The 18,461-nt window shown below is 33.8% G+C and overlaps 1 protein-coding gene across 11 annotated transcripts in view; it reads left to right on the top strand.

Moving 5' to 3' along the window:
• Nucleotides 1-18,461, top strand: part of ZNF532 (zinc finger protein 532) — a 113,448-nt gene that overhangs the window by 66,055 nt on the left and 28,932 nt on the right. For all 11 annotated transcript variants that reach the window (XM_020995001.2, XM_020994993.2, XM_020994947.2 and 8 more), the window contains 2 exons: nt 4,340-4,516; nt 17,760-17,922. In XM_020995001.2, coding sequence (XP_020850660.1) covers nt 4,340-4,516; nt 17,760-17,922 — 340 coding nt within the window. The remainder of the gene's footprint in view (nt 1-4,339; nt 4,517-17,759; nt 17,923-18,461) is intronic.

Here is an 18,461-nt window from a genome sequence, read left to right as displayed (position 1 = left end):
GCCTGATATGTTGTTTTATTTCATTCAGTATCTTGTGGAAAGAGCCCTGGGCTAGAAATCAGGAGACCCGAGTTTTTTAGTTCTGGCTTTGCCATCAACTTGGACAAGTCACATAACTGAGTTATGCATGATGCCCCAACCCATAAAATAGGGGTGTTGATATCTTAACTCCATAACAATATTATTAGATTAAAAATGAAATAATTGCTATGAAAACCATTGGGTTGTTATAAAGAAAGGTATAAATCTGAGGTAGCTTAATTATTATGTTAAATGTATTAACAAAAAATTAACATAAAAATTCTATTTTTTAGTTGTCATATACTTTTAATGGTTACTATGATATTAATATTTCCTAATAAAAATCAACTTCAAACATTTTCCCGTAGATTTTAACAGGTTCTAAATTTTGCTACTGAGATATACATACATATATATATAGAGAGATAGTTTAAATATTAACTGAAATATTATTATGTCTGGAGCATGTTAGAAGTAGAAGATGTTGAAATGAATTCAGAAGGAAAAGTGGAATTAACTGATTTTAACTACACCTTATTCTTTTTCTAATTCTCAGAATTATCCCTATGAGTATACTGAAAGAAATAAATTAGCTTATAAATTCTGTCCTTGACTCTTTCACAGAATTGTAACCTCATTTACTTTTTTCAAGTTACTTGAAAAGGACCATTATTTTGCATTATAACTTTTAGTAAAAATCTTTTTAAACAGCAAATTTTCGTCTTGTCCTGAGGCTGTGGACCTATAGAGATATGCATGTCTTCTCTACAATATAGTTTGTAGATAGAGTATGCTGGTAAATGTTAAAAATTGGCTCTCAGAAAAATAAGCATGATATACTTTTAAGTTAGTGTGCATTATTAACACTTTCTTCATCACTCTCTTAAGCCTAAACCATCAAACATAACAAAAAGTCAAACCCTTATTTGTAGTTTGCTGGTTTTCAAGTTGTAAGCTCACCCTGAAAATTTAGTAGTTGGCTCTTGTGAGATCTCATTTGAGCCATCTCAAACACTCCACTGTTTGTACATTGTGCCTTTTATAAAGGAAAAAAAAATACTCCTCTTTAATCACAGAATTTTCAAGTTGTGGTCTACCATACCTAAATCTCTTGCCTAAATACTTTTCTGTTACTAACATAGATACACTCTCTCCTATGGCCACACTCCCAACCCTCAACCCAAGCAATGCAATTAATTTTCAACATTGCTTGCATGATGGTGGTTAATGGTGACTAATACTTTGACTTAATGATAAAGACTGCTTCCACCCAGTTCTCCCATTCCATAGTGTGTTTAACAATATAAAGTGACCTTTGGATCACTGGCTTTGGTCAGCTAGGTGCCTGTAGTTCCCACCCACTTGTTACACTGGATCTACTTCTGGTGGCTTTTTCTTTACACAGAAACTTTCTTCATTGGAATGACTGTATCTTTGTACCCTTTAAATATGCCCTCTTTTTACCCTGATGGTACCTGACACAATGCAACTTGAGATTCATGAAGTGATTCATAGATAGAAGAGAATTTGGTGAGCAACTGGATCTTCCTCTGGCTGAGGTCTGTGTCCTGTTTTTCTCTCTTAATTCCAATTACCCCCTTGCCTCTGTAGCCTCAGAAACCCAGTTTCCTTTTCTTTCATCTATCCCCACAAATTTTACCATGACCATCTCACTAACAATACCACAGCACCTTTCCCTAAGTCCTTATTTATGACTTTACTTTCTTGTGCCACTACTGTTGCGGTTCTGTTTCCCATGAGCTCCGTGTAATTTAGATTCTAAAGACAGTAAAATATTCAAAAGAAATATTGATTGTGGTATTAAAGGTACTTTGACTCCCAGATTTCCTTTTTTTAAGGACTAACCCTCCTCCTAGCTCATGTCAGAGAATCATTCTTACTCTATAGAATCCTTTTTGTCCAACCCTGGATTCCCCTCTGTTTTTTAAAGATCATTTTTTTTTAAGTTGTGGATAGGAGTTTCTTTTCTTTACATTAGAGTAAAAAATTATTCTGTCTCATTAGAGCTCCCTTTATTTTTGTATTTTACCTAACTTCACATTTTTATTTACCTCTTCATTGTTCATCATTCTGCAAGTGTGTTATTTGTATGTTGTCTCCTGGCATGACCACCAAGCATGTCTAAAAATGAATAACAAGTCACATTTATGTAGCTCCTTAAAGTTTTAAAAGTGCCTCATTTATTACAATCTTACATGATAGGCTATAGGAGTATTACTACCCCCATTTTACAAATGAAGAAACAGATTCTGAATAAATATCTTGCTCATGGTCATATGGCTTAATAGAGATCTCAGAGGGGATTTGAAACTGGGTCCCCTGATTCCAAGTCCAACACTCTTTCCACTAGGTTACATTGCCTTTAAACATATGGACCTAACCCTAGTCATCTACTTCTTTGTTTTAAATCACTGACTTTTTTTTATAGTTTAATGTATTGATTGGATGGTAATGGAGATTTTCTACAAGAGCAGTTATTTAAATACGCTTCTGTCAAGATTCAGAAAGACTCAGAGCAAAGACATGAATAACTTATTATGCTTCTGTGTTTCTTCTTGAAGAGAGAAATGCTAAAAAACCTTTGGTTTATGCCTTGAGTGAGCCCCAGAGTGCACGTGGCTTTGGCCATGCTAGTGATAAGTGATATTTTCTGACAATGGCATGTACCATGAGCATGCCTTCAGGAAAAGAACTTGGACCCACAACAAAGTAATTTGTTATACTGTGAAGCAAATCATTGTGTTACTTAAAACTCATGAATAATAGTGGAATTGGCTTAATCTTAGAATCATTAAATTCAAAACATTTAAAAATCTTATAGTTGGGAGGAATCTTAGAGATTCTCCAGTCCAGCTAGAAAAGGGAGGAAAACTGAGACACAGAGAGGGGTAGTGAATCAGACTTGGAGGATCCCGGGTCTCCTTACCATATCTATCCAATTAGTGCTCTTTCCATTCTACCATAATGGTTCTCTCTTTAATTTAATACTAGTCCCTTACAATCCAGAAGGATTTTAGTTTGCTTACATCCCTTTTCTACCCTAGAGAACTAGTGCAGGTAGGTAAAGCTTTAATATTAATAATGTATATGATGATATTAACGATATTTATTCTTAAAATACTCTTTGTATAATACTGCTCCTATAGTATACGAATAATAAATTGAATGGAAGCTTTACATGACATGTGTTAACAGAATGAAAATGACTTCACAAAATGTCTGATGTGTGCTACCTTGAAGGCTTAGAAAAGAAAGACTTCAAGTCAGATAAAGGCCATAATGAGCAATATAAGAATGGAATTACCTTGAATGAAGGTAAAAGCAAGGGGGATTGGAAGTAAAGACAAAATCTGCAGGATGTAATTGTGATTCAAATAAAATTTAGCAGTTAGAGAAATGATCCTGAAGGAAAAAAAGACAGATGGCCAAATATAAAAGAGATAACATGTGAAGAATAATGCCATGGAGGTGGAGAAACAATTTTTTTGTCCAAGAATACAAAAGACAGATGGCCAAATATAAAAGAGATAACGTGTGAAGAATAATGCCATGGAGGTGGAGAAGCAATTTTTTTGTCCAAGAATACTTTTTTTTTTAGGGTTACAATTAATGTTGTCATTTAAAATGTTTGCCATTAAATTGGACCAGTATAATGAAAAATATTTCTCTGTAGATAAAAGCCAGATGGTAATACAGTGAAAGGTTAACTTTGCTTAACATCTTTCTGTACCTGTGGAACAAATCATTTGACATATTAACAGCCAACATATGGTTGGAAAACAAATAGAGGAAGTCCACATCAGCCATGTTATTGGTGTCAGTTGACCTTGGCTGGTGTGGTCTCTTAGGCCACCTTGTAGTAGAATGTGGGTTACCCCCATTCCCCATTTGAAGATGTGATTTAAGCTGTAGGGATGGAAAAAAACCCCAAGATCATAGAACTGACCCACACTGCACAACAATTCTCCAACGTAACAATCACTTTGAGCAGAGTTGCTCTTAACAAATCATAGGGTCACCTGGTATCACCTTAGTCAGGTTCTTTGTCCCTGCAAGGTTTAGAGTTGTGCGACAAATGAACCATTTGAATATCATCACTAGTTCCTTTGGTATTCCTCAATCCTCAAAAAGAGTTTTACTGCACAGAAAAAACAAAATAAACTCATGGAGAGGCTCTAGAAATCTGAAAAGATAAATAAAATATGTCATTTGAATTTTTAAAAAACGATATTAGTGACTTCATTTTTTATTTGGAATTAATTTAACTGTCTTCTATTAATGCTTTTTTTTTAAACAGATGTGTACATTGCAATGTTGTATACTCTGATGTGGCAGCCCTGAAGTCTCATATTCAAGGTTCTCATTGTGAGGTTTTCTACAAGTGTCCTATCTGTCCAATGGCATTTAAATCTGCTCCAAGTACCCATTCACATGCCTACACACAACATCCTGGCATTAAGATAGGAGAACCAAAGTAAGTTATATTAATTTGTGATTCTTCCTCTTTTTGATTATAGAAAGAGGTTATGACTGCTAAGTATGTTTAAGGATATTTGAAGATATGTTGATGCAGCATGAAATCTAACACATTGCTATTATTTTGCTATATGCTAATTGAAAGTTAATATTTTCTTGAATGATGAGCATAAATGATGTAATATGTTACATATACTTTTTTCATGAATGTATAACAAATAAGCAGGTTTTTAAAAATCATTCCCACCTCCTTCCTTTTTTAAAATTTCCTTCAATAAATAAAATTTGTTAGGAAAAGGAATATTTTAACTATACCTTTTACTTTTGGTATGATGAATTTCTAATCAGGTATCTTTTCATTTTTCCTTAATGAGAGATAATGGAAAAGAGTGGTGGGGAATGTTGCTTACTAAATTTTTTTTGTAATCTGTATAGCTTTGATGAGGTTATCATTTTGTCTTTGTCCTACCTATTCAGATATCCCAATTGTCTATGTTATTACATGGTTAAAGCCTGAATTTAAATTTAAATTTTCATATACAAAAGAATTGTGGAAAGTACTTGCTACAAGTATGTTATGGTAGGTTCATTCCTTTAATTATGTAGCAGGAGAGTTTTTTGCTTAGGGTTTGTAAACTTGGTTTTATAAAAATAATTTTGATAACTGCATTTCAGTACAATTGATTTCCTTTTGTAATCTTTGATATTTAATTTAAAGCATTTAAAAATATTATTCTGAGAAGAGATCCATAGGCATTACCAGACTGCTAAAGGGATGCATGATATAAAACATGTTAAGGACCCTTGATATCAATCAAAATATTTTACAAATCAAATCAAAGTCACATGAGAGTATCTGGAGGAAATAGAATGGAACTGCTTTATCAGCTGAGTGTTGAGTAGAGGACTAATGCCTTGTAGGCTAATCTTGTAGGGCTTTTGCTGTAGGGATTTGAGGGACATAGTTTGACCAGTAATAACTCTGATTTGATCTAGTACTGATTTGTATTATGAGAAAACTTTTTCTGGCTAGTCCAAAAGTACATAACCAAGAGAAGCTGCAAAGAGGCATGTTTTGGTTTGGTGTAAGGAAAAATTTCCTGATAATTAGAACTGTCCAGAAATTGTGTGGGTTGCTTTGATAGGTCATTGACCTCCCTCCTTGACAGTCTTTAAATGGAGATTGGATGACCATTGAAGGACCATCAGGTCATTCCCTGACGACCAGGGAATTAGGAATTCCCTGTATATGGATTAGATTAGATAGTAGCTTACATCCATTCCAATTCTCAATTATGTAATTTTGTAACTCTGTTCTCTTAATTCCTCCACTTTGATCTTTGTAAAGAGATATAGTGGCAAAGAAAGGCTACTTCAGAAGGAGTACAAAGTTGGCAAAGGAATAGTTAGTAGAAATTGAACTCCTGTCTCTCAAGATGTTGGTAAAATCACCACCATATTTAGTTTGCCATCTGCATGGCCATGAGGCTCTTAGGCATCCCTGCCATCTTATTGTTCCATTAAAAAGATGCAGTGTACACAACAACTTAATATTTTTAAATATCTAAAAATGCTACCCACCCATCTGTTGATGGAAAATCCAGGCTCATGTATATTTATTTGGGAAACTGGCTCCATAAAGATTGTGGGGGCAGATACCAATTTTCATGAAGACAGGCAAAGATTTCTAACCCACTTGATAAGCAGACTCAAAATGTTTACATAATTTTTTGAGCAGTGTTTTTTTAAGGAAGAAGGGAGACTAAAATTCCACATTTCATTCTTCTGTATCTTGGTAACCAGAAAAAGTGGACAATCACCACGTAATTTTATAGTAGTTTCTCATTGATCCAGGAACACTGGAAATTATGTATTTCCACATATGTTTGTTTTCTAAATAATTGAAACAATGCACTAGGCTTTTTACTTTCGTTGTTTGGGATACACTCATTCTCAAGTTCTGTTTTATTTTACCTTTTAGTACAGATCTGTAATTTCACTGATGTAGGAACTTCAGGTGAAATTACTCTCTCTTCCAATGCAAAGTGGTACCTGTTCTGCAGTTTATAGTCTTAAGGAGTTGTCTGAGTCAACTGACTTTCCCAGACTCACACAATTAGTTTATATAAGTGGCAGGCTCTAATCTCAGGTCTTCCTAACTCTGAAGTCCACTGCATCATGCTCACTTTCTAAATAAATATTCTTGGTGTTTCAGAATTATCATTATACATATCTGCTTTGGGGCTGTGAGGTAATGTATGTCTACATTTCAGGGATTTCCTCTAACAGCAATTCTTTGACACTTTCTAGTTCTAGTTTGTTGTTCTGTTTTCTGCTGTAAGTGGGGAAACCACATAATCAAGCTTATTAAAACTATGTGTTGGGGGCAGCTAGGTGGTGCAGTGGATAGAGTACTGGCCCTGGAGTCAGGAGGACCTGAGTTCAAATCCGGCCTCAGACACATAGCACTTACTAGCTGTGTGACTCTGGGCAAGTCACTTAACCCCAATTGCCTCACTATTACCCCCCCCAAAAGAAAACACCAAAAAAACCCCTATATGTTAAGTAGAGGACAGGAAAATTTTGAATGAGAACTTAAGGAATTAATTTTATAACTGATTTGGGGGCTTTGTAACAACCATGAGGCCTTCTTCATTTACTTTCAATTTGGGACTGTGTTTTAGAGGATTGAGTTTGCCAGAATCTAACCTCCAGATTAATGGGGACATTACTATTTTTTTCCCAAATATAAGATGTAAGTTGTGGTAGGGAACAAATACATATTTACCCATATGAAAATTTAAGGATCAGTTTTTCATGGGGTAAAAGTTGTAGTTATTATTAATATTATGCATTTGATTATAAATTCAAGGTGTTTATATTGTGTTTTGGTGAGGGAGGGAGGGTCTGGACCTGTGACTTCATTAGTGTAGGAGACTTAACAGTTTGGAAATTTTCTTCACTTACTCATATCAGCAACTCTCCAACTTATGGAGAGAGAATGTTCCAAGGCACTGAAAAGCTAAACAGTTTGTCTGTGGATCTATAGCTACTCTATTAGAGGCAAGAATGATCCTTGGTCTTCTTGACTTCTAATACGCTTACCTAATATGTCATTGTCTTAATGTAATATAAAATATTGTGTGACTCTCCAGAGGACTATATGCATCATTTGCTTTATTGATATAATAAAAAATTGGCAAGAACAGCCATATAATCACTATGCTAAATTGTCTATACAAATGACTGTTCTTAAAAAAAAAACCTGATGCTTAAAAAAAATGTTACAGTCATTTCCTTATGCCCATAAATGGAATATTATTGTATTTGGCTTTGGTGTATTACATTTATAGTGATTTCTTTTTATAACTGTTATCCTGCTAATTATGTTTTTCTTCAGGTATAATTAAAATTACTCTGAATTCCCTTTGCATGTACTAACTGAAGGCAGTGAGAAAAGGACCTGAAAGTCTTCTGGGTGTCAGGAACAAACCAGGATGATCTTGGGTCAATATATAAACTACATTTGTGTAACTGCATATTGTATTGAGGTTAATTACTGTAAAGGAGAATAAGTAGCTCTTTTTCTTTTATTGATGACAAGACAAAAAGAAATGGGTCTAAGCTTCAGATGAAGTGATTTGGGTTAGGAAGGAGAGAGAATATTACGCTATTAAAGTTGGTTTCTGAGGGAAGCTGTGGAGGTAGAGCTGGCAGATTACAATCTCTAGGGGTACTTTAAGTATTGTTCCGCCTGAAGATGGATGATAGAACACATGACCTCTGAAGAGCCCTTTGACTCCTGTGGTTCCATCATAAAATAAATTGGTCTTTGATTTAAAGCCTCGTGCTGTTGTTATCACTAAAGGAGGGCTGGGGGCAAATCCTAAAGAGAATTGTATAATTCATCCTCCAGATTCCATTCTTAGATATAGGTGCAAACACACTGTAATTTGTGGTACCTTTTTTGGGGGTACCAAAGCTAGTCTACCAAATTAGACAGGGACACTGTTACTGGAAAACTAAATACACAAAACAAATATTAACATCATTGCTACTCTTCATCTTATACTGCCCATAGCTCCTGGCATTGCTACAAGCACTTAATTCAGTAAATATTTGTTAGATTAATTTTTAATAGAGAAATTTATTAGCAAATGGAATAAATAACAAGGTATTTCTATAACCAATATCAAAACCTACGTCACCTCAAATCCTCATACATCAATAAATAATTCTTTTTCGCTTGTCTATATACTCAGTCTCAAATTATGCAACTCATTTCAGTTAATAAAGTCTATTAAACATCTTAATATTCCTGTCTTTTTAGTAATCACAGGAAAGTCAGGCTCTCTTAAGCTTGTCATTGAATTCTCTTTATAAACTTCTCTATAGGATTTCCTCAGAAAACAACACAAGGTAGTTCTTTTTTAAAATAAGTTTTTGTTGATCTTTTGGTTTTTTATCACTTATCATTTTTAAAAATTCAATTTTATTTTGTTTAAAATTCTTTTCTACTTGTCTTCCCTTCCTCTATCCATTGATAAAGAAAAAAAATTTATATATATATACATATATACATATATGTATAGTCATGCAAAACAGATTCTCACGTTTGCCATGTGCAGAAAATAAAGGAAGAAAATAATACATTTCAGTTTGTACTCTGAATCCATTAGTTTTCTATCTGGAGGTGAATAAGCGTGTTTCATTATGAGTGCTTTGGAATTGTGGTTGGTCATTGTGTTGATCAGTGTTACTAAGTCTTACAAAGTTGATTATTTTTTCAATATTACTGTTACTGTATAAATTATTCTCCTGGTTCTTCTCACTTCACTTTTCATCAGTTCACGTAAGTCTTCCCAATGTTTTTTGGAAATCATTCTCATCATCGTTTTTTACATCACAACAGTGTTCCATTACAATCACATACCGTAACTTTTTTAGCTATTGCCCAGTTGATGGGCATGTCCTCAGTTTCTTCTTCTTTGCCATTAAAAAGAGAGCTGCTATAAATATTTTTGTACATTTAGATCCTTTTTTCTTACTTTGATCTCTTTAAGGCATAGACTTAGTAGTAGTATTGCACAGTTTAATAACTTTCTGGATATAGTTCCAAATTGCTTTCCAAAATGGTTGAACTAATCATAGCTCCACCAGCAGTGCATTAGTATACCTGTTTTCCTGTAGTCTCTCTAGCATCTATCATTTTCCTTTTTTGCCAATCTGACAAGTGTGAGATGGTATACCTCAGAGTTGTTTTAATTTGTATTTCTCTAATTACTAGTGATTTGGAGCATTTTTAAAAATATGGTTATTGGTAGCTTGGATTTTTTTCTCTAAAAACTGCGTATTTATATCCTTTGACCATTTACCAATTGGGGAATGGCTCTTTTTACAAGTTGGTTCTCATTTTCCTTTTTTTTAACTCACCTTTGATACAGTTTTAATTTGCTTGATTTCTGAGGGGAAAAAAGTGTCATTTTTACTCTATCCTAACTTTTCACTTTAGTTTCAACCCCTGACTTGTGTAGAATACAGGTATACTCTAAAAGGCACAAACACATAGATTCATTCTTGATTCAGATTTCCTTCAAATTCCTTACTGACACTTCCCAAAGTGCTGAATTTGTCTTTGTTTAGTTCTTTATTATTATTCATTCATGTTTACCGTTTTTTATCTTTCCCTTCCCTTCTGTGTCTGAACGTCAAAGTTTTTCCATTGTTCTGGTCTTATTGGTCATGTGACCCCCACATCTTTTCATTTCAGTTTTCCTATATAGGTTGTTAAGCCAAATTCTTTTCTGTGATTATGGATCCCATTTAGGAGACTTTGTGATGTTTCTGTTGTTGTTATTGCAGTCAACATAATGTCAACCACATACTGGAGCATCTGAAAGACCTCACCCACTGACTACACTATTCCTCTTAAGGTCTACCTTGGGCATCCTCCATGACAGTGGGAAACATTTTTGGCAAGCATGTGTTTTATGCTTTGCTTGCTGTTAATAGTTAAAAGCTGGTTAAACAAAGTTATCTTTGATGTTGCATCTATCAAGGAATGTTTAATGATCTTAACTTATATGCTGGGAACATCTTGTTGGAAGGGAGATTTTAAAAGTTAAATTTGGCTCTATTGAATCAAAAGCTTTTTTAATAATTAACAAACGTAATGGCATATTGTATTCTCTATAATTTTCAATCAATTTCTGTAACTGTAAAGATGTTATCTACTGTAAAATATCTTTTGTGAAAGAATGTCCCTTTCTTTCTTATCATCATCAAAGATGTATGTATAAATAATTCTCATAAAGCTCTGCAGTGATGAGAATATAGGTTACATGGATTGATAGTTTTAGGCATCTTTTTGATTGGCTTTTTTGAGATAGTAATAACATTCTTGAATATTTCCAGTCATATGATATAGTCTCACCTTTCAGAGATATCTTGATATTCTATATCTCATTGCCCTAAAAATTGTATGATCTCTAACATGGACCTTATCTGTGTATACTGTACTGTATTTGGTCTAGCTCAGTTTTCTTCCTAACTTTGTTTTCTTCAGTGTCATTGTTGATTATTTTACTTGTCTGAAAATATAGTAAATTATTTTTTTGCTATCTCCAGCCCTAAGATTGTGAGGGAAGTACTTGGTAAACTATAAAACACTATATACATATTTATGCATTGCTATACTTATACTCTTTCTCATTAGTATTAATAGTTGTATTGATTAATGATTATTCAATTCAGTTCAACAAACATTTATTCAGTGTTTGAATTAAAGTGAATTTCACCTGCTGCTTAAAACTGTGTGAGTTCATTTTCTTCCCTTAGGGACAAAAACACCTCTGAATATGAAAATTAATTTTGTGGGAGATATTTTTTAAAAAGAGAATATGACTAAATGAACTACAGCAAAGGGCTCATTTTTTCATTTAACCCCTCTTCATTAAAAAAAAAAAACCTCTCCATAGGAAAACAGTCTGGTGTGCATTGGAATCTAGTCCTTAATTCCAAAACTAATTTCCAATTTCATATCACATGAGACAGCATGGGCACTAACCAACAGCAGTCCTTGAGCTTAAATACGGACCTGTTTTTAAAAAAATATCAAATACTTAACTTTTCAAAGCAGGACACATAGGTTTCCTCTGGAGGAAAATACATTCATAAACCTCTGAAGTGATAGGTACTGTGAAAATGAGGGAATCAGAGTCACTCCTTCCACTTTCCAACATTGCTTTATGTTTTCTCCATACTGCTACTTCCTTGTCCTGCACCTGTGTCAAATTTGGAGAAGGGTGTGGGTGTGTGTGTGTGGTGTATGGTGTGTGTGTAAGTGACGGGCGGCAGGGGGGAAGAGGGAAAGAGAAGAAAGAAATGATCAGCACCACTTTAGGAAGTATGAGTATGTGTTTGTGCCTTTTAGGGTATACTTGTATCTATATAAGTCAGAAGTTGAAACTAAAGTAAAAATTAGGGCTACAGTGAAAATGACAAGTTTTTTTTTCCCCAGAAATAAGGCAGATTAAAGCTGTACTAGAGGTGGGCGAGTTAAAAAAAGGGAGCTGGAATCAGATACAGGTCTGTTATAGAAAGGAAGAGTTATAGCAGGAATAAAAGGACGATAATTGCTGTAATGTTTGAAAACATTAGTAGTGTTATCGCCAAACTTTATGATAGATTGGCATTAGGCTTACGAACTGATTTTTGACATTTTCTGGTGCTCCTTTGGTGTATGAAAGGTCCATATGCACACGCATAATACATACATACACAAAGATAACAACATAAACTGATAAGTATATACACAAATGCAAAAGAGATTGGAGGGTTATATGAAATAAATCATTTATTTCCTTTAGGATTTTTAAAAAAAATTTTATTTACTCCATAAAGCAGAATCATTCAGATGACAAGTTCTAGGCTTTTCTTTGTTCATTTATTTGTATCCAGGAGACTATAAGCTCTGTAAGAGCAAGAATTATTTTAGTTTATTCTTCATATTCCTAGCTCTCGGCATAATGGATATTTAACAAATGCTTATCTAAGTAAATTGTTACTAACTTGGTATTTTTGTATTAAATTTCATATTATTAGTTTAGAGACATTGTAGCACAGTGGGAAGGGTGCTGGACTCAGATTCAAGATCCTGCCTGATACATCTCACATCCTCCTCCTCCTCCTCCTCCTCATCTGCAAAATGAAGAGACTGATATTTTCATTATCTGTTTCTTAATGTTAGTGCTTGGAAAACACTTTACAAACCTTAGAAAGTTCTGTAAACATGTTGCTATTTATTAAAACTATTTATAAAAGATAAATTAAAAGGGGCAGCAAACATTTGGGAAATGTAGTTTCAAGGTTCTGCCTCTCTGTGCAATAGAATACATATGTGTGTACATACATACATACACATAATATGCATGTACACATATATACATGTACACACACACATGGATTTTAAAGGACACTTTTGCTGAAACCAAACAAAGTTTCAGATCTTCAGAATCATTCTCTGGGCCCACTGGGGAACAAGTTTATTAATCTTTAAATTAAGCAAGTTTGGAGAATTAGTGAAATTATGACCAAAAAATGACAAAAATTATAAAGTTTTGAAGACTTGGAGAAAACATCAACAGTTGAGGCTTAGAAGAAAATAAATCCCTAGATGTACTGATGCATAGATAGTTACCTTGAAGGCATATGGAGGATTCCATATTGCCTTGGGGGGATGGGGAAGCATGAATGTCAACTTTGCAGTAGCTACTTCACTGACAGTGATTTAATCTATTTAATAACTCATGTTGATACTTTCAGGTTTACGAAGCACTTTCCCCACAATAACCAGTACAAGCACCATTACAATGCCCCATTTTACAAATGAGGAATCTAAGGTTGAGAGAGGTCGCAAGATTTGTCCTCTGCAGGATTTTAACACATATTTCCCAAGTCCAAGTCTAACACCCTCATCTGTTAATAGAGGGAATGTGCTAGAACATGCTGGTTTACATTTTTTTAAAAACCTAGTTATTTTTGGTGAAAAAAAATTTGATTCACTATTTTAAAATTTCAGAAAATATATTTCAACGACTCCTACTTCCCAAGTGCAATACATAATCAAACCCAGTGTAGACAGAATGACTAGTAATTATAACTTTTCCACCTTAAACATCAGAGCCTGGCCCAGAATTAAATTTATTTTTAACACAGCAAGCATGTTTCATGTATACAATAATAAATTCTAAAATTTTACTGCTTAAGTGATTACAGAAACATGAAAGATGTACTAAAAAGTATTGCCCAAGGAGGCTTCTAACAAGGTAGGTTTTTCAGTGTTCATTTCACTTACTAAAGAGGAAGATAGAAATAGTTTTTCATTATGCCTGAATTTAACATTGTGACTGTAGACATGTAGAAGTGTAAAATTATGTTACATATTTGTTTAGAGTAATATGCAAAAATCCTCACAAAATTACTTGGACTTTAAAAGTCTTATCTGTGGTTTCTTTTGAATTTAATAATTTTTAAAAAATAAACACAGGTAATTTGGATTTTGTGGAGTTATAAGCTTATTCAAAAGTAAACTTAGGTCATCCTCACTAGGATAATAATATCCACCTCAACTAGCTTCTCATCTGTTTTAGTTTCACATATGTTCAAGTGGTAGGATAACATGAAACAGAAAATCATGATTATCTTGTGTTCTGTAGCTTGTCTTTGGGGCACCATGAATAGGGGCTGTCTCAGCAAGTTATGATCAGTCATGTGACATTTAATTTAGTGTGCTTGTAAAAACACATCCTAGGTGACTGCTTACCTGTTTGGACCCCTCACAACTGCACATTTTCCTTCACATATGTTTGTAGTCAATCATTAGGATTCCAGAAAGGTGGAAGATAACATAAAATACACAGAGAAATAAAGAATTTTTCAGCTTCTCAGTGATCCCAAATAAAGCTATTAAATAAAGTTCACCATTCCTTGGAATGTGATGTGTTCATCATCCTGGATCCTTTTTTTGAGGGAAATTAGAGGGAGTCAAGGTTGACATAGTCATATGAATTCTCCTGTTTGGGAGCATTGAATCTTTTTGTTCTGAAACCTTGTTATAATGCTTGCTTGTTGAGGGAGAAGGTTGGGGATTCATAACCATTTTATAATTATTAAGTTTAGGCAGAACTTGTATCATTTAGTACAGTGAATTAAATTGTCCAACATTAATTGAAACCATAGTGAATCATTAAGTCATATTTTAGGATAAGCATACAATACCCTTTATTTCAAAGTGATAGTTTAAATGTGTGTTCTGTTGTCTTCTCTAATCTTGTTTTCTATGATAAATGTAAGAATTTTTTTTAAAAAGTATATTGTTTTAAGACATGTGTTATTTAATATATAAAAATTAGAATAAAGGAAAATGTGTTCACAAATTTTATCATGAAGTTTATATTATACTATATGTTTGGTTTTTTAATCAATACCATTTTTATTTTGCTAAAATAATTTTTTCTTTACCTAGTAATGAATGAATAAAGCCATAGTTTAATTATCCTTTCTACCTCACTTGAAATAAATGTTAATTATGGTTTTAAAATATATCCTACTTAAACCACTATAGTTTAAATAAGTAAAAATTAAGGAACATGATTTATTATATGAAAACTTTTAAAAATAGGAAATAATTGATGAAGTAAGCAGATTCTCAAAATTTATTCTAGATTTGTGATTCTAATTTTGTGTAATATAGTTGATAACATTTGGCATATTATTTTCACATTTTTAATGTTTAATTAATGGTGGCATGGAAAAATTTTATTTTGGTAGGGCCAATTTTATTCATAACATTTAAATATTGGCTCACGTTATTTTTTAAACAATTACATAGGGACAAAAAGAGATATAGTCACTTCATGGTTTAGAGAATTACAAATACATTCTAGTGGTAAAAAGTGGTGGTATCAGTAGCATGTATAGTAGATACCAAAGAAAAGTGTAAAGTTTGAGGAAAGTTTTGAGTGCATTATACACTCCTAGGGGTTAAAGATTCTGTTGTTTGCCTGTTGAAATAAATTATTAGGCCAAGCATATATAATTTTATCGTTGTGGAGAACCACAAAGAGTTCTACTTCTTTTGGGAACCCTTAAATAATTACAACCAGCTCATGACTTAGTTGATAAGCCTTGGGCATTTGCTTGGTCCCATAGGGCATAAGTGACTTACTCAGAGTCACAGCACTAGTAGGTTCCAGAGGTGAGATTTGAACCAGTTTTTCTGTCTTCCAGCCCAGCATTTTATGTCCTCTACTTGCTTAATTTGCCTTGTGATTTTTATTTTTTCTAATGGGATATTTATGAAGAAGAAGATTAATAAAGATGGCTGAAAGGGATAGATTTTCTAGTCACCCCTGTGCCTTTTCTTGGGTTAGATACAGAGGTGGGGAACCTGTGGCCTTGAGACCACATGTGGCCCTCTAGGTCCTTAAGTGTGGCTCTTTGACTGAATCCAAACTTCATTTCCAAGCTGTGAACTTTGGACCCTCTAGGTCCTCAAGTGCAGCCCTTTGACTGAATCCAAAGTTCACAGTTTGGAAATGAAGTTTGGATTCAGTCAAAGGGCCACACTTGAGGACCTAGAGGGCCACATATGGCCTCAAGGCCACAGGTTCCCCACCCCTGGAATGTTCTCTGAGAGGCAAAGGGGTATAATTTTGTCAACTTAACTAGAATTATTTTGATACTTTGGAGGGGGGAAAAAGTACCAGAAAGTACCCAACTAAGTAAATCTTCTGATCTTCCTTTGCCTTCAAAATTCTACTGCCCCCCCCAAAAGAATCAAATAGCTTATTGTTCTTTTTGTAAGCACAACATTTTTGAATATAATTACACCATTCTGAGTGTAATGTAAATGTGAGACTAGATCCTGAAAATTTTTGAGTAGCTAATAAATTTTAACTTCTTACATGAGACATCTGTTTTGTTAAATACAAAACTTTAAGAAAATACCCCCAAATTAAAATAATAAATTAACTACATCAGAAGATAAAAATTCTAGCAACAGCAAAATTCTTATAAAAATTATTTCAACACAGGAAATAGTCCATGAAGTGTTTCAGATACAGGCAAGAATTGCCTTGTGGAAGACTGGAGTTTGTACTTTTGTGTGCAAGTTCTCTTCTTAGCTTTCACCATAGATGAACCAAGGGAGGCTCCTACTCTTTTTTCCCCCCTTCTTTCATTCCATGACCTTCACATTCCTGTTTTATCAATCAGTTTCCCTCACTGGCCCATAGAATTCTTTGTGCCTATTCTCACAGCCCTTCAAAGAAGGTTCAGGACCAACATGAATTTGAACAATGGCTGACAGAAGGGTCCCCTACTGTGGGTAGAATCATTGACAAATGACTGATAAAATCCTTTTCAAGAGAAAGGATGGTGGTAGGAAGAATTTGAGGTCAGAACGCTTCTAGACAGTTCTTGTCCAGGGCATCACTGGTAAGTGATGATGGGTGGCAGCGGTAATGACCACTGAGGTTCAGAATATATTATGAATTGCCTAGTAGTCCCCTTAAATGTGACAGTATGCATTTTAATAGGGATTAGTATAACTGTTCAAAATAAAATAATCCTTTGGTTGTTGAAAATCTTAATGACATTTATGTGTGTATTTTCTACTTTGTTCTTAAAAGAATAGTTATTCACTGTAGTAAGACTAGATACAGGAGTGGGGTTTTTTAAAAAATTTTAAAAAGGGAATGTCCATTTTATGAACCCAGGCAAATAGAGGATAGCAACCCACTGAGATCATTTAACAAATTTTATTAATCAAGGCCAGGATGCCAACACTCAGAGATAATGTAGTCATGGAACTATCCCTTATGCTCAGAAGCAACTTTAAAAAATCATGGGTGTGCCTGCTTGTTGAACTATTAGTAGTCTAAGACATTAGGCCAGTGCTTCTTTATAAATCTATAAGAGGGGGAAAGGTCATTATTTTTGACTTCTAAGATCAGGTAGTTACTCCTTTACTTGGAATGACAAAGTTGGTCATATGCTGACTCATAACAATTTCCTTTAAAATTTTTGTTCCTCAGCCAAGCTGTGTTGTTAATTTTATCATGTATGTTTATTCTCACTGTGCCTCTACTTCCTGAAAGCAAAATTATAAAGTTGCAATTCCTTTAACTTGAGCAATCAGGTCGACTGACATTATTTTACCGCACTTCTTCTATTTTTAGAATAATATATAAGTGTTCCATGTGTGACACTGTGTTTACTCTGCAAACCTTGCTGTATCGCCACTTTGACCAACACATTGAAAACCAGAAGGTGTCTGTTTTCAAGTGTCCAGACTGTTCTCTTTTATATGCACAGAAGCAGCTTATGATGGACCATATCAAGGTGTGTGTGCATCTATCAACTCCTATCCTTTAAATTAATTGGTAGATACATTCATTGGTTATAGATTGAGGCTGTAAATTGTTTGAAAGCATGCACTATCGAGACTAGGCATGGATGCAAGGCATTAATTATTCAGGAGTAACCTGCAGACTTTTGTAATCAGTTGAAATATGAAATGCTGGTTTTTTTTAATATTGAGTAGTCAGCAGATGACTTGAATTTGAGTAGTCATTAGATAACCCAAATTTCAGCAAAAATAAATTATAATTCTATGAAATAACTTTTTAAAAACATAGCATTCATTTTAGTGGAAATTCCAATTCTGAATATTGTTATTGAATATTTACTGAGGAGTGACAGTGTGCTATTTCTATGTACATCATAGAAGTATGTACTGTACCTGCCTTATGGTTTCATGAACTAATAAATTTGTAGAGAAAACACTGATGTAGATGTGAGTATGTATATATATAGAAAAATGAAAATTTTTCTTGATTATTACCTAAGTTGTTAAATTCTCATTGTAGTATTATTCATCC

Source organism: Phascolarctos cinereus, unplaced genomic scaffold (genome assembly GCF_003287225.1).
Source record: "Phascolarctos cinereus isolate Bilbo 61053 unplaced genomic scaffold, phaCin_HiC Scaffold_4;HRSCAF=312, whole genome shotgun sequence".
In the NCBI taxonomy this organism is placed as follows: Eukaryota; Metazoa; Chordata; class Mammalia; order Diprotodontia; family Phascolarctidae; genus Phascolarctos; species Phascolarctos cinereus.
Note: the sequence above shows the minus strand (reverse complement) of the source record. Positions and strands in the feature narration are given on the sequence as shown.